Below are 26,769 nucleotides of genomic sequence, written 5' to 3' on the forward strand. Positions count from 1 at the left end.
AACATTATTTCTGAATGTGTCTGTGAGGGTGCTTCGGGGATGACATTAGCATGTGAATTGGTAGACTAAGTACATTAAATTGCCCTCTCTGGCATCATCTAATCAAGACTATATGTTTATGTGAATGAAGAAGTTGGTTAAGTATCTGACTTCAGCTCAGGGCATGATCTCACAGTTCACGTGTATGAGCCCCGCGTAAGGCTCCATGCTGATAACCCAGAACCTGGAGCCTGCTTCGGATTCTGTGTGTGTGTCTCTCTCTGCTTCTCCCCTGTTTGCACTCTCTCTTAAAAATAAACAAACATTTAAAAAACATTTAAATTATAAAACTTATCAAAGAAAACAGCATGATATTTTCATCTCCCGATACATACAGCAACATAAGTGGATACCAAAACAATATAGTGAGTGAAACAAGCCAGACACAAAAGAGTATACACTGTATGATTGTATTTATGTTAAGTTCAAGAGCAGAGAAAACTAACCTGTCCATGGTGAAAGAAATCAGAACAGTTGTTGCTTTTGAGGATAAATTACTGGAAAGAGGTATGAAGGAACCATTTGGAAGTCAGATGCTTAACCAACTGAGCCACCCAGGCACCCCAAGAAGTTTTATAATTTTAACATTTACATCTAGGCCCATAATTTGCCTCAAAATGGTTTTTAAGGTGTGAAGTAGGAATCAACATTCAATTTTTTTCCCTGTAGATATACAGGTGTCCAGCACTATTTGTTGAGATAAAAATTCCTTAAGTACCCGTAAGGAAAATCAACTAACCTTATAAGTGTGGTATTTTCTGGACTATTATTTTCTATTAATTGATTTTTCTTCTTTATTCAGATAACAGATAGTCTTGATTACTGGAACTTTATAGAAGTCTTGAGATCAGGTACTGTGAGTTTTATTTTTCAAGATTCTATTGACTATTCTAGGTCTTTTGCATTTCCACATTTTATGATTTGTCCATTTCTACTAAACAGTTTTCTAAGAGTCCATTGAATTTATAGATCGTTGAGAATTGACATCTTACAATTTGCATCTTTCTATGCATGAGAGCAGTATGTTTTTTGAATTTTTCAGAGCAACACTTGATGGTTATCATTATAAGATTTTTGCACATCTTAATGTTAACATTTATTCTTTAATATTTTATGTTTTGACATTGTGGTAAATAGAATATTTTTTAAAAATTTTAAATGTTTATTTATTTTAAGAGTGAGAGAGAACACAAGTGGGCGTTGGGGTAGAGAGGGAGGGAGAGTGAGAATCCCAAACAGGCTCTGTGCTGTGAGCTTAGAGCCCAACATGGGGCTCAGATTCACAAACCGTGAGATCATGACCTGAGCCAAAATCCAGAGTTGGACGCTTAACTGACTGAGCCCCCCAGGCAGCCCAGTAAACAGAATATTTTTAAGTAAAGGTTTCTAAAGTTTGTTGCTAATCTATGACAGAGCATACAAAGAGCTATTCTAATAAATTCTGACAGATTTCTTTCCAGAAAAGTGGTACCAGCTTTTATTTTCACCAGCTGTACATCAGTGTTTCCACATTGTTAATAGCACCTTGCATTACCCAATTTTCTAATTTTTGCCATTCCAATGAGGATAGTCATGCAACATCTTAGTTTTAATTTTTATCCCTCTTGTCATGTAACTGAGCATCTCTTTATACACATTTGTGCATTTAGGCATAAACTCTGTAAACTGTCTCTATATACATTTTCTATTGTATTTATATATTTTTTCATTAGGTTAATTGACTTTATATTGTTTATTTGAAGAAGCTTACTTTTTCTATTTAGATATTAAGCTGTTATTACTTTTAGGCACTGAAAATAATTTGTCCATATCTGTAATTTGTTAACTTTTTCTATAAATCTTTCATAGGAAGTGATATTTAATTTAACACAGTCAAGTCAATCAATTTTTTTTGCCATATAATTTGAATTATTTGTATCTTTTAAAAGAATCTATTTACTGCTAAGTTGCAAATATATTCTTAATTATTTTATTTGATCAATTTTTAACTTCACTTTTTACATGTGAGACTTCACATCTAAATTCCATTTGACTATATGGTCTATATTCAGCGCTATTTGTTAATGCTAGTTTACTGAATTGTTTACCAAACCTTTTGAACTTTCCCACCTTTTCCTATATAGTCACAGGTCTACTTCTGAACTATTTATATCCATTGCTCTATTTGAACCATAAAGTTTAGTTTTATACTGTCTTTATATCTTGTGATACAAATTAGCTTTTTTTTCAAAGTTTATTTACATAATATTGGGTTATTATTAATCAACACACATTTTAGAATAAGATTCTTTAGGGGTGCCTGGGTGGCTCAGTCAGTTTAGTGCCCAACTTTGGCTCAGATCATGATGTCCCGATTAATAAGTTTGAGCCCTGCATTGGGCTCTGTGCTGATAGCTCAGAGCCTGAAGCCTGCTTCAGATTCTATGTCTCCCTCTCTTTCTGCCCCTCCCCCATTCACACTCTTTCTCTCTCTCTGTCTGAAAAGTAAATAAACATTAGAAAAAAATTTAGAATGAGATTCTTCAGGTTCCTAAAAACGTAGCTTTATAGATTTGTAAATATATAGACTTATAAATATATAGATTTATAAATTTACAGATTTATTTGGAGACAGTTGACACAATTTAGATGCTAAGTTATTGCATCTATGAATGATAAACTTCCTAAGTATAGTGGATATTATCATATCTCACTTCTAACAACTGAATCAAATTTTTCTGGTTGCTGAGAAAGTTGAAGCCTATTGGCTCTTAGCTGAATACCTCTCTGGAAATTGTCCTTAGCTAAAGATGGTTGCCTTGCCTAAGCCACACCTTCTCCTGAGGAGATGAAGTAGCAAAAAAGCCTGATCCTCTGACCTCATGCTAAGAGGATTTAAAAGGGCCTTCTTATCACCAGAGCTCCCTTCTTCTGCTGCAGCTCTATTGCATTTTATCTTTTCCCTCTGCTCAAACCTGTTTCTTTCACCACTCAAGGGAGTTGTTTCTGAAAGCCTTCCAAAACAAATATCTTACACTCAAATATGTTTCCTGGGGAACCTGAAATAAGACCATCCTCTACAGAAAATTTCTGGGGTTCAGGGGTATAAATTCAATCAGCAGTATAACTGTCTAAATTTGATATATATTTGGAAATAAGTAAAATGATATCTTATTTTCATTTTTCTCATTCTTCTCTGCCATATAAAATGCTCTGATCTTGTTTGGAAGACAGAGATGTTTTTTATTAGCTTTCTCAAAACCCAGAATTTGAGTATTTGATTATGTCTTATTATTGCTCTTGAAAATTTGTGAAGAGTATTCTGGATAATACTTATATTGATCTCTATTATTAAGAAGTAATTCACTGTCTTTTGGTATGCATTATTTCTGCTATAATGTCAGTTGTCAATCTAATAACTATTCCTTTGTAGATAATCTTAATTCATGAAGTCTCTCTCTTTTATTGTGTCCAGTCCAGGGTTTATTTCAACAGTAATATTTTATATATTCAGAATTTGTAGTAGGCTTATTTGCATATCCACATATGTTCTAATTAAAATTTGATCACTTTGTTGCATGATTTTCTGTCCTTTTATTATGGATGTTTTCCTTATGTCTTGAGGATCTCATAGTGGTAGCAATTGCAGATTTGGTTTTTAATTTTCCTCTTAGTTATGGCCTGCTCTCCGTTATGCACTCATCTGCACATTCCCCAGCATGTTCCCAAGGTTCTGCAAGAGTCTTTCTGCTCTGGGCCTTCAATTAGTCCAGTATCCTTTTGACATAAGTCCTTAGTTAACTCTTCTCCTATTTCCATTTACAAAAAAAAAAAAAAAAAAAAAAACCCCAAAAACAAAACCCTGTTAAATAAAAAGCTGTGTTTCTTATCTCCTACCATTTACCTTGTTTTGTGCTCACCTGTACCTCTTCAGTATCATAAAAGCATTTAGCATTGCTATGTATTTGTGACATATTTGAATATACTGCAATGCAGTGGGATACAGGAGGAGAGAGATTAATGTCAGAGCATTACTCTCATAGAACCATTTTGATTAGTGATTTACCCAGGCTGTTTTTCATTCATTTATAGAAGTATAATGATTAAATATAAAATCACATTCTTTATCATGACATTCCTTGGGACTATTATATTCCCCATTCTTGCTCCAAAGTGGCAACTCAATAATCTATATGCAGATGTTAGTAATATGCACAGTGTTCAAAGCTTGAAGTATCAATTTTCCTAGGGCAATCTACATGCCAGTCTCCAAAAGAGTCGCTATTAAAATGCAAGAAAATATTTGCTTGATGATTATTTTAAATGTGTGCATAGATTCTACAAATATTTTCATAAACATATAAATTTTAGCTATTCCCCTAATTTTGCTCCTTTTTCAGAAAAACTTGAAAATTTGAATGAATTGTTCATGAGACTGATGAATATAACTGACCATCTTGACCATCATACTAGGTTCCACTAGAAAGTGCATTAACTTTTTATGCTAAATTCTACTTGGAAAGCTAAATTATATTTAATTTTTTCTAATTGTAGAACATGAGCAATGAGTATTAATAGGTTGATATAAATGAAAGGTGTCATAAAGTTAGGGTCATCTGATGCACCTATTATCACCTGCCAAATAGACTGCACATTCTTGTCATTGGTTAGGGTACCCTCTTTTCTGGAAATTTTTGAACACATAATGAAAATTTCTTGTTTTGGGTACTCCATCTCTCTAGACTCCATATTGGCCATTCTCCTGTTAACATAGTTTTCTTTCTGATAGCATATAGTACAATTGACTTTGGCAATGTACATACAGGTATACTGTCTAGAGTCTTATTCTCTGGTCTCCATGTTTAGAACTTGGTTGTTCCTAAAGTTCCAATGATTTGTATTTCATTAGAGTGCCTGAGTTCACGATTACATGTTCATTTTTATCTGGTTTGATTTCTAACTTGTGAGGATACTTTTATGTTTCCCTCAGTATCCTATTCTTTTAAAACATTAAAGTAAATAAGTTCATTATATAATTCCTGTTCATAGTAATGTTATTTTAAATATGGTAGTATGCCAATATTTAAAAATTTGTCATATATAATCGAGATTTTAAGTATTATCAGATTTTAGAGTTCTATTACAAGTCAAGAAAACATGTTATTATTACAGGTTAATATTTTAGTAGGTAGTATTTTGAGATCACCCCAAATAGATAAAGCTGTGATATTTTCATAATTTACACTAATTATGGACATATTTTAAAGTGCCATTTACTGAGGATCAGTGTCTACAACATTTTTCTGTAACTTTAAACACATTTCTTACCACAAGCTGAACTCTTCCACCATTAAGTACATCTGGATCTAACTCAGGCAAGAAGTGTTTGCTGCATAGTGACAAAAACAAAAATCATATTATTATATAAATGTAGAGGAAAAGTATTAAAGAAATGCCCAGTGAAAATTTTGGGACAAATCAGTAATTTATAAAATGGAGATAATAGTTTTATTAAATTGGGATATATGCAAATATACATACAAATTTACATCTTTCCATAGTTATTTGTAAATTCAATTTGACTGAAATTTAAATTTCTAAATACCACTTTAATGCCACTCTTCTTTGCCAAACATAAATACATATAAAGATAAAAAGTTTGAAAGTAACAATAATAGTAAATTATAGAACATATAAATATTTTATTTACTTTTACTTAAATATCTTATTTGTCTTATGAGAAATATTTTTAAAATATTTGTAATGTGTTTAAAGCATTATACTAATGCTCACAATCAGTTTCTGTTAAAAATTGGAATACTGACATTTGGCTTTTCAAGAATTTCTGTTCTTGAAAACAATTTTTCTTAAAATATCTACTTATTGCTTTACATATTTTCAAAAGAGAAAATCTATGAAGGACTGACTTTTGTATCATGGGTTTAAATATAACTTATTTAGGGGGAAAGGTTAAATGTTTAAATATATCTAAAATACATCCTGAAACATTGTGCTTATATTTTTCATACTATCTACCCTAACACTTTAAAAATGTATAAACAAGACCCTCTTATATCTGGTTAAGATCAATGATAAACTGTAAGTTATACTATATTTGTTTATAGTTCAAAGGATGTCATCTTATGAATTGCTCTAAATTGATTACTACCAACATAAAATAAATTGTGTTTGAATTAATTATAATACTTTATAAAATAAAAAAGTTCTTAGATTTTGATTGCTTTATTCTTACTTTCTTTGCTTACAGTGAAATAGGACAAAATAATCCAGATTATAAAATGTTGTTTTAATTTCACTTTCATTCTTCACTCCTTTTCCCATATTTTAAAAGAAATTACATGAATAGAACTGAGCCACATATGAAAGTTTCAATTTATATATATTATAAAAAGAGATTTCATTTTTTACATATTTTAACTTGCTTCTGAATTAAGGGTTAACCTTCAAAATTGTAGGACTTTGTTTGTTTTTTTCTATTAGTCATTTAAAAAATAGTTACTACCTATAATGCCTGGAGACATTTCCAAAGTGTCATTTACATTTAGATTCAACATTGAATCTAAATATTTATAATAACACTTTAAAAATTCTTTTTCTGGGTACATGTAGCTAAAACCAAAGTCTTGAAAAATTTTATCCAAAATATTATCTCTGGACTTTTATTATTTTCCTACAACTTTGGTAAGGTGGTTCTGCATATATATGTTTTATACTACATTGCTATGGGCTGAATTTTGTTTCATCAGAATTCATATGTTGAAGCCCTTAACCCTCAATATTTCATAATGTGATATATTTGGAGATAGAGCCTTAAAAGAGCTAATTACAGTAAAATGAGGTCATATTGGTAGGCTCCAATCCAAAATGACCAGTGTCCTTATAAGAACAGGAGATTAAAACACAGACAACAGAGAATGAAGGCTGATGAAGTGAGGGCACAATGAGAAGGTGGCCATCTGCAAACCATGAAGACAGGCCTCCAAAGAAACCAAATTGCTGACTCCTTAATCTTGAACTTGTAGCCTCCAGAACTGTGAGAAAGTAAATCCCTGCTGTTTAAGCCACCCAATTTATGGTATTTCAATATGGTGGTCCTAGCAAACTAATATGTACATTAAAGTAACAAAAATTAATTAATTAACTATTAGACTCAAAGTATCTTGTTTGTTGCTAAAGGGTATATTTATTGAGAATCTATATTGACAATCTCAACATTGTAGGCTCACCTCTATTCTATGAGATAGATATTATCATCTACTATAAAAGAGCGGAAACTGAAGCATGGAGACATCACTGAAAATTAGTTACATAACTGGTAAATCAGCAGCATCAGTGTTGAATTATAATTTTAACTGCCAAACATAAATGATAAAAATGACATAAAATAAAATATAACCTCCAATACATATGATCTTTAAACAGTTACTGGATACCATGCATTTTATTTTATAAAATAAAAGCATTTGTGTAGTTCATCTCTTGTTTAAGCATTACAGAAACAGAGTTCTCAAGCATTTTAGGGTAAAAAATATAAAAGTGATTAAATCTATTCTATGTAAGAGGTCTTTTATAACCTGGCAATGTGATGTATTGGCCTTTGGCTATAAAGTCATGTTTGTTTTAGCACAATTAACCTAGGTTTCACTTTTCAAGATGTGTTTACAATACAAAAATCTAATTTAAAGGAAATGACCTCACCATTTCATATTTCTGGAACTAGTTGTTTCATGAACCCCAACCTGTGTGTGAAGCCATTGGTATGTGTATTCTTTACTCCTTTCTAGTTTTTCATTTGCAGCGGCATCCTTGTAGGTAGGTTCTTCTTTACCTGGGGAAAAATATGGAAATTTTATTTGTTATTTAAAGAGATCAAATTTTGGTAAGTAGTTCAGCCTAGGCAAACAATTTTATCAAAAGAAAAGAAAAAATAAAAAAGACTAATTCATGGGAGCTGGAGCTAAGTCATCTGTAAGAGAAATGTCAGTCACTTAAGTAATTTTCCTGCTTGAGTTTCAAACCCATCTACCTTAAAAAAATAAAGAAACTGTTTCATTGTAGCCAACATTTTATAGAATTTGTCTTTTAGATTTTACATTAAAAATCCAAACAATTATATTTGTAGAAGGTGAATTCAAGTATGAAAAGAATATCTGTCCACTATGATGTCTTTTCAGGCTTATGTTAAAGTCCAATTGTTCTTATACTAACTTTACACGTATATAGAATCCATAAATTGTATTGAGGGCATTTGAAACAGAATTTTAATTTTGTATAAAACTAAGCTTGATTTGTGCAAGCTAATTCAATCATTTAAGCTAGGAGGGTTTAGAGAACCTGTGCTTGTGCCATAGTAGTTATTTCAAAAAAGGAGGTGAGAAGCATGACAATGTAAATGGATCTGGGAATATGCAAGAGGAGAAATTAACAAGGTAAGAATGCAAGGAAACAAATAGGAAAGAGTAAAGGAAAAGAAAAAAAGAAAATTATAAATACAACCCTTAGAGTCAAATATAAAATTTATACATCTGTGTTTGTTTGTTTTTTAATCTGTAGATGTTACTAGTACGTCAATGCCAATGCATTTCCAAATTATACCAAACAGCCGCTGTTTTAGAGCCTTCCTCCATGAACTTGATCTTTTTTTGAGCCATTATCATATTATGGGATTGATAGCTTTGTAGTTTGATTGACTGTACACCAGAGGAAGGCACCTCTTAAAAATTAACTCATGGTAATCTAACTAACAAGAATCCTACCATTTAAATTTAAAATGTTATTTATTAATTCTTTCACTGTAGATCTTTGTACACAGAAAGTCGCCTTATATTTGCAAGTTGTTTGGCAAACAAAGGAAGCATGATGCAAGGCTACAGATGCTTGGTGTATGTGGCCCACACACATTCATACATTCATCTGTCATTCTGTATGTTGAGGATGAAGTACCTACCATGTCTTTTTCTTCCTTAAGAGTCGCTGATGAAATTAGTGAAATGACTCTCATTTTCAATTCAGAAAGATATGGTAGCCAGTTCTCAGGAAAGGTAAAAATCAAGGTGTTTATTTCTCTAAACTATGCTGCTTAGTAAAGTTAACTTGCTGCTGCTTCTCATCCCACTTTATGTCTCTAAAGGGCCCCATTTCTTGCATCCTGAGCTTAAGTCAACCCCTCCTTATTTGGAGGAGCAATCACCTGCCATGTGAGGGCTGACTGTTGAATCCATGAGGAGACGCCATTCTGGTCATATAAGTATATAGAAACTATAAGAGAGACTCAAACAAAGGGGACCTTTGGCATTGCCACTTCCAGTTACTGTACAGCATTAAGTCTTTTCTCCAGCAGAGTCCCAGCCTTTTATCTGCCTTTCTTGGCTAACCGGACCAGCTGTTGGACTCATAAGTGCAGTGATAGAAAATAGTAAAGACTCAGTGACCACAGATAATCAACTGAGCCCATAGCTAGAACCTTATCTACCCTTGATATGTGGAGAATCTTTGTGTAACAATTGTACTTTTACTTTTAAATTTTTATTTACTTCTTTTACAATAGTACTTTTGGCTAAAAATTAAAAAACTTATCTGTGTCTTTCTGCTTTTTAAAATAATGACATATACTTCTAATAGTCACCTTTTAAATTATTCATTTTGGAAAGTTTTCCTCAGCTCTACAATAACACTCCATAAACCCTCAGTGGTTTTTATATCAGAGCTCAGCCAAGGTTCTAAACAACAGTCCCTGAGTAAAGATGAGAGATTTCACTGGAAAGGTCCAGTTCATATTAACCACTTTAACCCTAAGGCATAGACTGGTAGATTGGCATGTGCTCAGTGTAAGAAACAGCACACGCATGTTGGTGAAGTTGGCTGGATGTACTTGAAGATACGGCAATTCACATATTGAAGAAATCGATTCCGTTTTGCTTAAACTATTTCAGGATTACTACTGTCACGGAGAAGAAAAGGCAATTAACTCTTTTAAACTCACAGAGAAAGTTCTGGTTTTAGCATCTTGCGTAAGAAGAATAATGGTGATACGGGTAACTTAATGGATGCTTGTCATTAGCTGCTCAGTAAAACCTTCCTGTTGTAGAAGAGGCACCATTCGCCTGCAGAAACTGAAACCCTTTACCTCCTGTCCTTTCCTACTTCTTTGGGTGTTGCTTCATTAATTTAAAGTCTAACTTCCTTTAGATTTTGTTTCATTACACCCTCCTCGTTTTTCCTCTGACTTTTTGTCTAACCAGTCTCCTCAGGGGCTCCTCTTCCCTTGCCATCCCTTCTGATCTCAGGGTTCTTCTCCGGTTTGATCCTGGCCCCATTTTTTTCTTAGGCTATACTCTTCCTGTATCAGAATATTCATCCAAGTCCCTCAATCACTTTCATTATTTCCTTTTGAAACAGTCATTCATCCAAAGCTTTGCCACTTAGAAATCCCACAGATAAGTTAAACTGAGTATGGAAAAAAGCTGAACTCGGGTGTCATCCCACCTTTTCCAAATTCCCAAAATGGTACCACTGTTGTCAACGTATGTCAGAGACCAGAGTCGTACTGAACCAGCGTTCTCCCTCACTCTACAATTGCATATTTTACCTCATAAATTCTTTTCTATCTGTCAAATTTCCTGGATTCCTGCTGACACAATTTTATGTAAGGCTATCATCATTTCTCCTGAATTACTCTAACAGCCCTCTCACTGGTCTTTTTTTTGTTTGCTTGTTTGGTCTTGCTCCCATGTACCTATCTCCATACTGCAAATGGCCCCGCTAAAACATAAATCTAATTTTGCTGCTTCATAGGTTAAACTCTGTTTCTCCATTGCCCTTGGATTAAATTCATTTTTTTTGCATGGCATACAAGCTATGCATATACCTTTAGATACATGTTAGATTCATGCCTCAATCACTCAAATATATTGTAATTACTCAGGATAGTTTCTTTTGCCTATAGACCTATGCTTCAGATTACCCACTTTTCCAATGGCGTTTTTGCTTTATGTCTTCAGGTCTCAGTTTAGAAATTATATTCTTTGGGGTATGTCCTTGATCTGCCAACACTGCATTCCTTATTTAAATTAACTTGGGGATGTCCTCCAAAGGTTCCTATAAAGACTCCATGATAGCATTTATTATATTTTCCTTTCCTATTCATGTGTCTATTTTGTTTATTATATATAAGCTCTTTAAGGTGTACATAGTAGGATGGTGCTCAATAAAAATCTGTGAAATAAAGAAATAGTTTCCATAGTTGAATAATGTTCTATAAGTAACCTGAGAAATGCAGAGTTGGGATTAGATTTTTAGCATGTAGATAAGCCAGTGCATTTTGGAGGATAACATATTCCTATACATAATTAACTTAATCATTACAATAGAAACTTCAGCCCTGAAAGTCATAAAAGTGTGGGATTAAAATTGCCAATGAAAGGTGGCAAATTAAAAAACAAACAAAACTATTCCCTCATATAAGGCTACTATATAAAATGTCCATAGTGTATGCAATCCTCGAGGAAAGCAGTTTAGCTTAGAAAGCTCACCAAAAGAAATGAAGTCTCTTTTGAAATTAATGGAAATATTATTCTTTTCTTCATGAAAAAAATAAGTCTTCATTAAGCCCATATGCTTCAAATAAATGTTTTCTAAATTTTCACTATATCATAATATCCTACACAGAGATTAAGATTCAATTATCATTTGGGACACACAGAAAAAGCTAATTATTTATATTTTAAATACATATGGCAACTTTCCCATGACTATTTTCTTTTCCCTTAATGGCCTTTCTTAGTAATGTAATAAAAAATATTCTTGGTTTCACGGATAGGGATGAGTTCATCTCTTTACCAAAAGCTGCTGGAGGACATAGTTGCATGATGAGCAAAATGCTACATGCAGTGGAAATATTTTTGGTAACTTTGATAAGTGGCTGATTCTATGTATCTCAGGCTGGAAACGCTAAAAATATGTTACAATGATAACGTATAAGTGGTCTGTACATGTTTATTAAAAGAAGCTATGCATCATACCTCATGAATAAAGCACAAATAAAATTGGAGTTTGGCATAAATGTTACACTGACAGAATTTAAATTAATTAATATTTGTATAAATACTTGTCGATAGACTGTTTATGGCTTCTTCCTTAACCAATCCAATCTGTTGTTGGAAAGTTGATGGCATTGGCATGAAACCAGTAACTCTAAGAGCTATTTGTGTGTGACAAGCAACATTCCTATTCTTTTAAGATATATTTAAATAAATATGTAATTGATCACTAAGGAAAATTATTGCATAAATAAAGAAAAGAATTGGTGTTGCCAAACTTTAAGAACAGAAACTTGGGCAATAGAGCCAAAGCTGTATGTAAGGGGCAAAGACTAACTGCAGCACTAGTCACTCCTTTACATATTTCACTGTATTTTATGGCAGGGAGGCTTTAAAAGAGTACTAGAATGAAAAATATTTGCTAGTTTCTGACATTTAAATTAATTCTCAAAATTTGTCTGTTTGGGGGGTTGGGTGATACATAAAGTATATGAATGATCTTTATGAAAGCAAGGGAAAGTTAGTTACTAAGTTATCTTTTAAAATACATAGATTTTGCAGATGCAATTTTCAATATTATAGACTTGCTATATTTAAGTGAATCCCTCTGGAGAAACAGAAACATTCAGAAAGTGGATGTAGTTGTGCTTATTAATATTAATAGGCTCTCTGTATTCAACTAATAAATATTTCTACCAGAAAGGATATGTTTTGCCATTTGTATGTTCAGTGGAATTTAATCTCTTCATTAGTATCTTTATAGTGGAGTACCAAATATTACAAAAAGAGTAGTCCTCCAGCTTCTTCCATGAGACCAACATAAAGTTATATAGTCATATGTACAGTCACATTAATGTATAATATGTCTGCACGTTTGCCATTAACCAGGGCTGGGACTTGGGCAAGTCAAGTGGGGGCAAATGAAATGCTTCAGGCACAAAATTTAACAGGCTAACAAAAAGCTCAGGAATCAAGGTGAATAATATTTTAATGTAATATTTTAAATAGAAATTAATGCAAAAATCCATGATAAACAAAAAAGCTTTTCAATGACAGGATCGGTAACAGTGCTGTGCCAAGCCATAAAATCAGTACTCAGCCTTCACTGTCATGGCGTTGGCAGATTTAACCATGTCTAAGTAATATTAAGTATTAACAGGATCATGTTTTTAGAAGTACTCTGTCTAAGATTGCTTTCTGAATCTGGCACACCACTTAATTTTTCATTAGGAGAGGTTCTGGAATTGTGACATATGAAAAATTATAAAACAAATTAATTCAGTCTATATTGGAGAGGCTACACCTTAGTCATCTATCTGCTAGCATCTATCTTGCATATTATGAGTTGGCTTTTTCACCTACCAACTGTGTAATGTTGGGCAAATTATCTACTTTCTCTCTGCCTTGGTTTTTTCCCCCTTAAAATATATATAATACATTATATATAATACATATAATATAAAATAACAGGATACATATAATGCCTAACCTATAGTAAGGATTTAATTACTGTAGCCATTTTGCTATATTTTCCCCCTAAGTTAAAGACTATTACATGTAGCCTTAGTGCTATCTCAGTTGCCATGGGCCAAGACTTAGCTATGCAGGAGGTGAGACCATCTGTAGGAGTCTCCAAATCCAGGCCAAGACTAAAGTTCGAGGGGGGGTCACTGGAAAGACTCCAGGGTTAACCACAAAACTAGAAAGAACAATTTTCTGGGTGAGTCCAGGGAGTCCTCCTTACCAGAATTCTAAACCTGTAACAGGTATTTTTTAAATGTATTTTATTTCATTATATAGGAGGATTTTAGCGTGTCTTTAATTTAAAAAAAAAAAGTTAATTCAAAGGCTAACAAGGGTACACAATCCTAATTGATTTCAAGTTATTTCAAATAATTTTTAGCAATTGCTCAGTAATAACCATGAAGGAGGTTCCATTGACACAACTCTCTCCTGTTTCACTCTCTCAATTTAATTACTGTTGGAAAATATTCCCCTATCCAATCTAGACTCCCTCAGGGAGTGTTAATACAGTAGGTCATCCAAACTAGGGCCCACCCAATGGAATAATGGAGAGGCTGATGATATAAGTAGGCTAGCCTTCAAAATATCATGGTCATAGGGCCATATAATTGTTATTTCCACCTGTTTTTTGTTTGTTTCTTTGTACAGTTGGACTTCAGGTTCTTGCTGTATCTAAAAGCTTCTACTCTGGTAAAAAGACATCTCTAATTCTACTCATTTATGTGTATATCTTAATTGAAGGCTAAGTGTATGATTAATTTCCTTTACTAGTTTACTTCAAAAGAAGTCGTTAAGTAGTAGTCTATTGATACACTAATGATAGATATACTATTTGATGGACCCAATCAAGCATTTTTATAACATTATAATCATTGTTTTTATAGCTATAAAATAAAAATATTCATAGCACACATATTAATACATTCATAATGCATTTCTCACTGACTTAGTTTTCAGCATGTGATTTTTCTACTTGTCACAAAGAATACAGATATGCTTCTGTTACAGAGCTAACATCAAATAAAATACTGAATTTGTATTAAAATATTGCTTGCATTATAAAAAAGCAATAAGTAAATATATGTAAAAATAATTTTCTTTCACAGTTTGAATGACGAATATATTAGAGACTAATAAACCTGGTCCCAAACTTACTGTTTTTTATACATTATAATTTAAACAAGTATCTTCATGCACTGAAGATTTAAGAGTTTCTAAGTGTACACTTTATTAATGCAAAATTTTTTCTTTCATTATATTTTATTTAGATTTTTATTTTAGTTACCAGAAGTTCATTTCTAAATTAATAAGAGCCTCCATTCATTGATTTCACTTTTAATTGAAAAATAGGTTAGTGGCACCTGGGTGACTCGGTTGAGTGTCCGACTTCAGCTCAGGTCATGATCTCCTGGTTCGTGAGTTCAAGCCCCGCATCGGGCTCTGTGCTGTTAGCTCAGAGCCTGGAGCCTGCTTCAGGTCCTGCATCTCCTCCCTCCCTCTCTACCCCTCCTCTGCTTGTGCTCTGTCTCTCTCTGTTTCTCAAACATAAACATTAAAAAATAATTTAAAAAAAAAGAAAAGATAGGTAAAGATATTATTGATCTAATGCATTCTAGTGAGGAAAAAATTCAAGATAGCATTACAAGTCTTCCCTCCAAGATTAATTTTTGGCTTTAAGCTACTTATATAAATATTGATATGTGGAAGCTCCTTTTTAAGGAGGAATTGGGGTGGGGTTTGAAGCTGGAAGAGACTTAAATTGGTCAAGTCACTTTGCGTATCACAGACATATTTTGTCATGCATCAACAATCAGGAAGGAAAGCAAAATATGGAACACTTCATGAATTTGCATGTCATCCTTGTGCAGGACCATGCTAATTTTCTCTCTATCATTTCAGTTTTAGTGTATGTCTGACACGTGGGCACTTAAAGCTATTTTTAGTCATTTTTACTTTGTTGTGATATATACAATGCACACACAAAATAGAGCTTATAGCAGATGTTTACAATTTCAAGATTTCTAAGTAATTATAAATACATAAACATTATATTTTATATAAATTATTTAAAATTATTCTATAAATGAAAATATAAACACATTCTACATGACCTCTGATCATTAAAAATAATAGAACCCTGCTTACATATGAGTCTTCTTCAAACATTTCTTCTCTTAGGAATAATCATTATGCTAAAGTTTATAACCTTGACTTTCTTGATTTCCTTTAAAATTTTTACTACTTACGTATCAACCATTATACTATAGCTTTGCTTGCTACAATTCTGTTATGTATTCTTTCGTGTGTGTTGGTTCAGTGTGTTTATGAGATTCATCTATGTTGCTGTGTAGAGGTGCAGTTCATTATTTTTCAGTGCCATATTGTTGTCCAAAGTATGGATGTATTAGAGTTTATCCATGCTATTCCTGTTGGACACATGGACTGTTTCCAGTTTGGGGTGATTAAGAAAAACACTGCTCTGACTATCCTTGTACAAGTTCCTGTAGAACAAGCATCTAAGAATGTATTTTAAGGATTGTATGAAATAGGTATTTTCAAGTCCACCACATGTAACATTGTTTTCCAATTGGTTGTACTAAATTATACTTCAATCAGAAAAATATAAGCCCTATTGGTTATGTGTTTCCCAAATCTTAGTTTTTTGTTGCCTTTTTTTTAACTTTACAGATTTAATTTGTATTTATTTGCTACAAAATGAGATTATACACCTTTCTATATGTTCACAAGTTATTTGGATTTTTTCATTTGTGAAAAATATGTTAAGGCTTCTTGTTTATTTTTTCTATTAGGCTATTTCAATTTAAAGACTTTTAGGAGTTATATATTGTGGATGTGGGACCTTTATTGATTCTATGTGTGGCAGAGAACTTCTCCATCTCTGTGGGTTGTTGTTTCACTACTATTATGACATTTTGGTTTCATAGAGATTCTTAATTTTACTGTAAATATATTTATCAAGATAACCAGTACTTCTGCATATTGTTAAAGAAACAATTCCATATCCAATGTTATATTCTTCCACATTGTCTTCTGTAAGTTTTATAATTTTCCTTCATATATTTAGATCTTTAATGTGAACATTACTCATTTTTAGTATAGATAATTGCTTAAGATTTATTGAAAAGTCTACCTATTCTCCACTGATTAGAATTCAATTTGTCTTATGATATCAACTAAGCATGTATGCAGGGGCCTCTGCCAGTTGTCATTTTCTGCCCTCCCCCCTACCCTACCGCATCCTAGAATGTCGACCTATCTCATCTCATCCCATCCATACCATACAATGCCATACCAAACCACAATATAGTCACTCTCATTTGCTTCACCTCTATAATAAGAGCTTATTAATAATAAGTTATGATGTTTGGCAAGGTCTCTCCATTTAGTCATCTTTTTTAATGTGTTTTGGGTATTTGAGGATTTTTAGATTCTGCTTGTCAATGTCCATAAATACCTCTTGGGATAGATTGCATACTATCCACTGTAAATTTTGGGAGAATTTAAATCTTTGACATTTAGGCTTTCAATTCATAGTTTTTATTTATAGTTTCTCTTTAACATTTCCTGATAGAGTTTTACAATTTCCCTGATAAGGTCTTGTACCTCTTTTGTGAGACACATTCTTTGGCACATGATTTTAAAAAGTACTAACGCAGCTGGAAATTTTTTCCCATCCTGGTTGCTTGCCTACAATGTTAGGCTTAATATTAGAGTTAAGTTCAGTCTGGATATTATATTTTCCTAGGAATTGTCCACTTTCTCAAAATTGTCAAGTGTACTGCCATACAGCTGTTCACAATATTTGCTCATTACAGTTTTAGTTTGTATCATTTGTCATCCTGCCCCGTTTTCATTCTTGATACTGGTTGTGCTTTCTCTTTCATTTTCATTATGAGACTTGATAGGGGTTAATCAAATTTTTTTCTTTATTGATGAATTGTTTTACTTTAAAAAACTTTATTAACTACTGCTTCATACTCAATGCATAGATTTTTATTGTTATTTTTTAATACTTATGATTTTTGATTCATGAATTTTTCAGATGTTACTTAATTTTCAAGAAAGTAAAGAATATCTGTTTATCTTATTATGGTTCAATTATAATTTATTATATTTTATTCAGAGAACATACTGCGCATGATTTTAATCCTTAAGAAGTTTTTGAGACTTGATTTCAGGCCGGTATAAGTTAAAGTTTTGTAAATGTCCCGTATGTGCAGGAGTGATGTGCATTCTCCAGTCACTGAGTGTTTTATACATGGTCTTTAAGCAAATGTTACTGAATTGGCTTATCAAACCATGTCCTTACTGCTTTTTCGAGTGCTTGTTCTATAAATCACTGAGAAAGACATAATATTATCCCAATATAGTTTAGAAGTTTTGACTTCTTTTTGGTACTTCTTTAATATTTGTCTTATATTACTTAAAATTAATTAATAACATTCATTTTAAGTTAATTTTTAGGTTTAAAACAAAATTTGAAGGTAGAAATATTTTTGTGTACACTCCCTTCCCCTACATATTCAAAGTGTCCCCCATTATCGACATACTTCCACTCCCCACCACAGTGGGAGTTACATTTGTTACAATCTATGAACCTAGACTGAGATATCATAATCATCCAAAGTCCATATTTTGCTCTTGATGCTGTACTTTCTACAGATTTGGACAAATGTATAATGACATGTATCCACATGATGGCATCATGCAGAGTAGTTTTTCACTGCCTAGAAATCCTATATGCTCTGCCTCTTTAGTCCTTCTCTACAATCCTAACAATACTGATTTTTTTTTTTTTTACCATCCCCATAGTTTTACCTTCTCCAGAATGTCATATACTTGGAATCATACAGTATATAGTCTTTTTAGGTTGGCTTCTTTCACTTAGTAATATGTAGTTAGTGTTCTTCCATGTCTTTTCATGGCTAATGTTTGTCTTTAAGCTACTTATATATATATTGATATGAGGAAGCTCTTTTTTAAGGAGAAATGGGGGCGGGGCTTGAAGAGACTTAAATGATCAAGTCACTTTGCATATCATAGACATATTTTGTCATGCATCAACATTAGCAAGGAAAGCAAAATATGGAACACTTCATGAATTTGCATGCAAAAATTAATCAAATGATTTTCATAAAATAAAAGGATATAAAATAAGACACTATATACCTAAAACATGGGTAGGGAAAAGAGTAAAGAATGGGTTTAAACTTAAGGAATTATCAACTTAATATAGACTGCTGTATGCAGAAGATGTTATATGCAAACCTAATGGTAACCACAAAAACCAGTAATAGATGTGTGAAGAATAAAGAGAGATGAATCTAGTATGTCACTAAAGAAAGCCAACAAACCATGAAAAAGAGCAAGAGAAGAAAGGATCAGAGAAAAATCTACAGAAACAATTAAAAAAAGTAATAAAGGGCAATAAATACATATCTATCAATAATGACTTTGAATATAAATAGACTAAATGTTCCAATCAAAAGACATCGGGTAACAGAATGCAGAAAAGAAAGAAAGAAATGGACCCATCTATATGGTGCCTACGAAAGACTCATTCAGACTGAAAGACACCTGCAGATTGAAAGTGAGGGGATGGAGAAACATTTATCATGCCAATCAATGCCAAAATAAAGCCAGGGTAACAATACTTAAATTGGACAAAATAGACTTTAAACAGAGAATGTAACAAGGAACAAAGAAGGACACTGTATAACAATAAAGGGAACAATTTAACAAGAGGATATGACAATTGTAATTATTTATGCATCCACCATGAAAGCCCCCAGATACACAAAATAGTTAATAACAAACATAAAAGAAATAATTGATAGTAATACCCCAAGGGACTCAAACATCCCACTTACATCAATGGACAGACCATCCAAACAGAAAATTAACAAGGAAACTGTGGCTCTGAATGACACACTGGACCAGATGGATTTAACATATATATTCAGAACATCCCTTTCTAAAACAGAATAGACAGTCTTTTTAAGTGCACATGGAACATTCTCCAGAACAGATCACATATTAAGCCTCAAAACAAGTCTTGACAAATTAAAAAACATTGCAGTCATATCATGTATCCTTCCTGACCACAATGATATGAAATTAGAAATCAACCACAATGAAAATCTGGAAAGCCCAAAAATACATGGAGGTTAACTAACATGCCTCTAAACAATGATCAGGTCAACTAAGGAATCAAAGAAGAAATCCCAAATTACATGAAAACAAATGAAAATGAAAACATAAGGGTCCAAAAGGAGTTCTAAGAGGAAAGTTTATAGCAATAGAGGCTTGCCTCACGAAGCAAGAAAAATTTCAAATTAAAGAGTCCAACTTTACACTCAAAGGAACTAGAAAAAAGAACAAAACCCAAATCCAGTAAAAGAAAGAAAATAATAAAGATTAGATCAGAAATAAGTGATATGGCAACTAAAAAAATAAAACATTTCAGGAAACAAGGAGCTGATTCTTTCAAAAGATGAACAACACTGATAAACCTCTAGCCAGACTCATCCAGTGAGAGACAGAACCCAAATAAAATTACCAGTGAAAGAGAAGAAATAGCAACCAACATCACAGAAATACAAACAATTGTAACAGAATATTATGAAAACCTATAAGTCAACAGATTGGAAAACCTAGAAGGAATAGATAAATTCTTATAAACAGATAAACTACAAATTACTAGCAATGAAATTAAATTAGTAATCAAAAAACTCTCAACAAACAAAGGTCCAGGACCAGATTTCATCACAGGCAAATTCTACCAAGTATTAAAAACGAGTTAATACTCATTCTTTTAAACTGTTCCAAAAAATAGAAGAGGAAAGAAAACATCCAAATTCATTCTATGAAGCCAGAATCACCCTGTTACCAAAACCAAAACAGGACAAAACTACAAAAAACGAATACTACAGATCAATATCTTTCATGAATATTGACATAAAAATCTTCAACAAAATATTAGCAAAGTGAATCCAACAATACGTTAAAAAATCATACACCATGATCAAGTGGGGTTTACTCTCAGGATGCTAGGGGTAGTTCAATAGTCACAAATCCCTTAATGTGATATGTCATAACAGTAAGAGAAAAAATAAAAGCCATATGATTACACTTTGTTATTTTGTTTACCCAGGACAGAACACTTTTTATTTAGTTTTAGAACTAACATGGTGAGATTAGACATTAATCTTTGCAGTAAACACACATCTTACTTAGGGCTTTCTAAATCCGACAGTCACCAGTTGCAGGATTTAAATTATAAAGAAAATCATTTACTCAATATCAGCTACTGGGTGAAATATAGTCTCTTAAGAAAATTCAGTCCTAAATGTTATATTAATAACTCACAAAAAATACTGATTTTAAGAATAGTCAAGTGTGAAATGGTTTTACACAAACCACAGCTATTTCACTTTCACTTACTAGTGATGTGTCCCACCCTCAAATTATTTGGTAAAATAAAATTCTGCCAACCAAGTATATTTTATTCCCTTTAGTTTTTGGTCAGAAGCAAAGTATAAATAAAGTCATAGTCATAAATCAATAAAATTTTTATATTGTTATCATTCACATCATTTCCTCTGAACTGTCTTCATTACCTGTAGTTTCCAGCACTTCTAATTTCTCTCTCACAACAGAGATTTATAGACCAACATTTAGTGGACATCCTCTGAGTTAATTCCTAACCCCTCCTTTCTAGGTTTTTCCCCCTTCCTCTATTTACACATTGTATAGAGCATTCCCAGTCGGTATGTTTGCTAAAGAGCCATAGTTGATGGGACCAAGGGTCTCCAAAAAGGGTTACAAAGCATAACCCAATCTGTTGGTCTGGGACATGGGTAGGGCTGCAACTAGAGTCATAATTGATTCATTCTGTTGCTCTGATATCTGGAGCATTAACATAGAAACTTGGAATTGTTGGAAATACTATTTTTGACCAGGTGACCTGGGAAGCAGAGAGCCAGTCAACAGTGAAAGAGTAAAGCCAGAGACAAGTGAGAAAGAAATCCTGAGGGTATACAAGGCTTGAATTCGATTGGTTCCTAAAGTTCAGTTGCAGCTCTATTAACCTTCCCCCCATTTTTAACTATGCAGTTCAGAGGCTACTATAATAGTAGTCTCAGAATTCTAAGATTTATATTATTAGGAAGACAATGTATCTGTCTCTGATACCCATTTATCTGTACATATATATCTCTGATACCCAGTTATTTGTAATTTCTAACACCTGAAATTCTGGTCCCCCCAAATTAACATTTGAATATAGTTCTAGAGACCTGTAATAGAAAAGCATAAAATTTTCATCCCTTACATTATCTCTGATGTAAGGAATCTCTGCTTAGACATGTTGAGTATTTTGTTTATAGGAGATTAAATCTGTAATCCACCTAATAGCATTCTAGAGCTCTTACTATGTGTCAGGCCTTCTAAATATGTTAGATGCATTATCTCAATCCTCACAGCCACGCAGTGAAGAGGATACAGTTAAATCAGGAAGGAAAAAAGGGAGGCAGAGAAGAATTTAGTGACTTGCCCACAAGTAGTAAAGCTGGGGTAGGCACTTAAACCTGGTGGTCTGAGCAAGGTTTTGTTGTTTTTATTGTTGTTTGTTTGTTTGTCTTGGTTTTTTACCAGTTAATTTCTCCCTTTTATGCATTTATTTTTACCTGAAGTATAGTTGATATAGTTATATTAGTTTATGATGTATAACATAGTAATTCAAAAATTATATATATGCATTATAAAATGCTCACCATGAGTGTAGTTTCCATTTGTAATACAAACCATACAAAGTTATTACAACCTTACTGACTATATTCCTTATGCTGTGCTTTTCATCCCCATGGCTTTTTATTTTATACCTGGAAATTTATACCTATTAATCCCTTTCACCTATTTTATTTATTCCCCTGTGCCAACCACTAGTTTGTTCTTTGTATGTATGAGTCTGTTTCAGTTTTGTTTTGTTTGTTTTGTGTTTTAGATTCCATATATAAGTGAAATCATATAATGTTTGTCTTACTCTGTCTGACTTATTTCACGTAGCATCATACCTTTCAGCTCTACCTATGCTGTTACTAATGGTAAGATGACATTATTTTTTATTACTGAGTAATTTTACATTGTATATGTATGTACCACTCCTTCTTTATACATTCATCTACCAGTAGACACTTGGGTTGCTTTCAGACCTTTGATACCGTAAATAATGCTACAATAAATATCAGGGTGCATATATAAAAAACATGATAATTTCAACAGAGACAGTAAAAAATTTGACAAAGTACAACATTTATTCATAATAAAATCCTCTGCAAAGTAAGTCTAGAGGGAACATATCTCAATATAATAAAGGCCTAATATGAAAACCCCACAGCCAACATCACACTCAATAGGTGAAAATTGAGCTTTTCCCCTAAGGTCAGAAACAAGACAAGGATATCTACTCTCACCAGTTTTACTCAACATAGTATTGGGTGCCCAAGCCACAGAAATTATACAACATAAAAAAGGAAAACTCTCACTATATACGGATGACATGATACTATATACAGAAAAACCTAAAGACTCCACTGTTAACTACTAGAATGGATAAATAAATTTAGTAAAGTTGTGGGATAAGAAATCAACATATGGAAACCTGTTGCATTCCTGTGCATTATTAATGAAGTAGCAGGTAAGGAAATTAAAAGTATCCCATAAACAATTGCACCAAAAGCAATAAAATATCTAGGAATAAACAAAAAAACCAGAAGAAAAAAAAACTATACTCTGAAAATTATAAAATGCTGATGAAAGAAATTCAAGATGACTCAAAGGAAAAAAAAAGACATTTCATGCTCATGGATGGGAAGAACAGATATTGTTAAAATGTTTGTACTACCCAAAGCAATCTACCCATTTAATGCAATCAAATACCAATAGAACTTTTCAGAGCTAGAAAAAACAATCTTAAAATTTGTATGGGACCACAAAAGACCTCAAATAGCCAAAGCAATCTTGAAAATGAAAAACAAAACTGGGGGCATCACAATTCCAAACTTAAAGTTATATTACAAAGTATAAATAATTAAAACAGTATGGTACTGACACAAAAATAGACACTTAGATCAAAAGAACAGAAAAGAGATGCCAGAAATAAACCTACAATTATATGGTCAATTAATCTTCAGCAGAGAAGGAATGAATACACAATGGGAAAAGGACAGTCTCTTCAACAAATGGTGCTGGGAAAACCGGACAGTCACATCCGAAAGAATGAAACTGGACCACTTTCTTTCACTATACACAAAATAAACTCAAAATGGATTAAGGAGTTAGATAAGAGGCCTGACAGGATAAAAATTCTTGAGTTGAGCACAGGAAGTCAGCCATTGCAACATTTTTCTAGATATGTTTCCTGAGGCAAGGGAAATACAACAAAAATAAACTATTGGGATCACATCAAAATAAAATGTTTCTGCACAGTGAAGGGAACAATCAAAAGACAACCTACTAAATGGGAGACAAGCTTTGCAAGTGACATATTTGATAAAGAATTAGTATCAGGAATGTATAAAGAACTGATATGACTCAATACACAGAACCTAAACAATCCAATTAAAAATGGGCAAAAGACATGAACTGACATTTCCTTGAAAAAGACATACAAATAGTCAAAAGGCACATGAAAAAATACTCAACATCAGTCCTCATCAGGGAAATACAAATCAAAACTACAACGAGATATTAGCTCATACCTGTTAGAATGGCTAAAATCAATACAAGAAACAAGAAGTGCTAGCAAGAAGGTGGAGGAAAAGAAATATTCTTGCACTGTTGGTGGGAATGCAAACTGGTGCAGCCAGTATGGAAAACATACGGAGGTTCTTCAAAAAATTAAAAATAAAACTACCTTATGATGCAGGAATCAAACTACTGGGCACATATGCCCAAAATACAAAAACACTAATTCAACGGGATACATGCACCTCTATGTTTAGTGCCATATTATTTACAATAGCCAAGTATGGAAGCAGTCCAAGTGTCTATCAATAGATGAATGGATAAAACAAATGTAGTATATACATAAAATGGAATATTATTCAGCTATAGAAAAGTATAGTGTAAGGCCAAGCTATGTAAGTCAGTCAGAGAAAGACAAATACTATATGATCTCACTCATATATAATTTAAGTAATAAAACAAATGGGCAAAGGAAAACAAAAGAAAGAGAGACAAACCAAGAAATGGACTTTTTTTTTTAGCTTTATTTATTTTGAGAGCAAGAGAGCAGGGGAAGGGCAGAGAGAGCAGGAGAGAGAGAGAATCCCAAGCAGGCTCTATGTTCAGTGCAGAACTTGACAGATGACTCTGTCTTACGACTGTGATATCATGACCTGAAGCAAAATCAAGAGTCAGATGCTGAACTGACGGAGCCACCCAGGTGCCCCAAGAAATAGATTCTTAACTATAGAGAGTAAATTGGAGGTTGGTGGGGGGGGGGTGAGGGAAATCATGGATAGGGATTATGAAACACACTTATCAAGATGAGAAAAAACATAGAATCAAATGAAAAGTAAGTAAAAATACAAAATTGTGTCTTGAAAAACAAACACAAATAAAATATTTAAACAAAGAAAATGACTGTATTTTGTTCTTATTCTGGTGAATTTCAGTTTGACAGTGACTTCCATTCATACAACTTTCAGATCACTGAAGATATTCTACTTCTTCTGCCTTCTATTGTTTTCAAGACATCAGCTGTTAGTCTAATTGCAACTTCACTGGTAATGTGTCTCCTTTTTTTTCCCAGTAAGATTTTTTTTCTGCTGTATAAAGGTTTACTCTGATGAGTAGCTCTGGATTTTTAAAAAAAATTATTCTGCTTATGATTCTTGAATCTGTTGATGTCTTTAATCCAGTTCAGAAAAAGTTTTCAGTCATTATCTTATTGGATATTGCCATTGCCACATTCTATTTAAACATAATAAAACCTTCTCTAACTTTTTCCACATATTTTTATTTCCTAATTTTTTTTCATCTATTGGCTTCTCTGAACTGGATTCTAGATAATGTTTTCTCACATATTTCTGAGTTCATTATTTCTTCAACTTTGTCTAATCTACAGGTATACCTGCATTATAGATTTTAATTTAAATTATTTTGTTTTTCATTTCTATAATTTATATTTAGTTTTCTAAAATCTGCTTTCTCTTGCAGATATTTTCAAGATCACTTTTATTCCTTAAAGTAAGAAATACCTGTTTTATAATAAATGCCTAATAAAAATAAATTATTTATATTTGTTTGTGATGTCTATTGTTTCTATTGGTTTGACTCATGGTATATTATTTTTATAAATAAAAATTCATTTTTCCAGATATGATCTGTTTTCAATTCTGTAGAGGTGCTCTCAGATTGGGATCAGATTGTTTTCTAAATTATGTTCTGAATTTATGACTGTTTCAGAAAAAATTTTATCTATCCCTCTTTATTTTCCCACATGGAAGTTCCATACATTCTGTTAGCCTTCTAATTCTTTCATTTTCTATCTAAATTTACTCCTCTATCCCAATATCATAAATCTCCTACAGTGCTTCTTTGCCCAAAAGTATTCCTGTCCAGGAGTCATATACAATGAAAGGATTCTCAATGTATATACAAGATTTACTAACTATAGTAGGCTTTCAATGTATTTCAATAAGTTGGAAAAATAGATTATAAATAAAAACACTGCCTATCTTTTTTGAATAATGCAAATTAAATATACCTTGCTTGATGGAAAGAGAATTAGATTATAAATCAGGAAAACTGGTCATCCTCACTTCAAATCTTAGTTTCATCAATTGTGAAGTGGGAATAACACATGTTTTGCCAAACAGGTGGCAAACTTGTGAATTCACTTGTGTCCTCTAAATAAGAAACTGCTATCAATTTCTTGTTTCTGGTGGACACACACCTTAAGAAATGGCCATTTTTATTTTTGAGCCAAGGTGTATGTGAATTCAAGACATTTTTCTCTATATATAATAGAAAATTACATGCTTCCTGGAATAAAGTTTTTGTGCTGATTCACATAACACCTCTCCTGAAATCATAGCCACAACCAGGTAAATGGCACACATTATTACAGCTCTAAAATGTT

The 26,769-nt window shown here is 32.6% G+C and overlaps 1 protein-coding gene and 1 pseudogene across 6 annotated transcripts in view; both read right to left on the reverse strand.

The window, feature by feature from the left end:
* Positions 1-26,769, reverse strand: part of LRRIQ1 (leucine rich repeats and IQ motif containing 1) — a 201,001-nt gene that overhangs the window by 30,604 nt on the left and 143,628 nt on the right. For all 6 annotated transcript variants that reach the window (XM_029955741.1, XM_029955739.1, XM_029955738.1 and 3 more), the window contains 2 exons: positions 7,738-7,867; positions 5,347-5,407 (listed from right to left, as the gene is read on the reverse strand). In XM_029955741.1, coding sequence (XP_029811601.1) covers positions 5,347-5,407; positions 7,738-7,867 — 191 coding nt within the window. The remainder of the gene's footprint in view (positions 1-5,346; positions 5,408-7,737; positions 7,868-26,769) is intronic.
* Positions 15,425-15,518, reverse strand: LOC115305808 (annotated as a pseudogene).

The sequence above is a fragment of the Suricata suricatta genome, chromosome 10, assembly GCF_006229205.1.
Source record: "Suricata suricatta isolate VVHF042 chromosome 10, meerkat_22Aug2017_6uvM2_HiC, whole genome shotgun sequence".
Lineage (NCBI taxonomy): Eukaryota > Metazoa > Chordata > Mammalia > Carnivora > Herpestidae > Suricata > Suricata suricatta.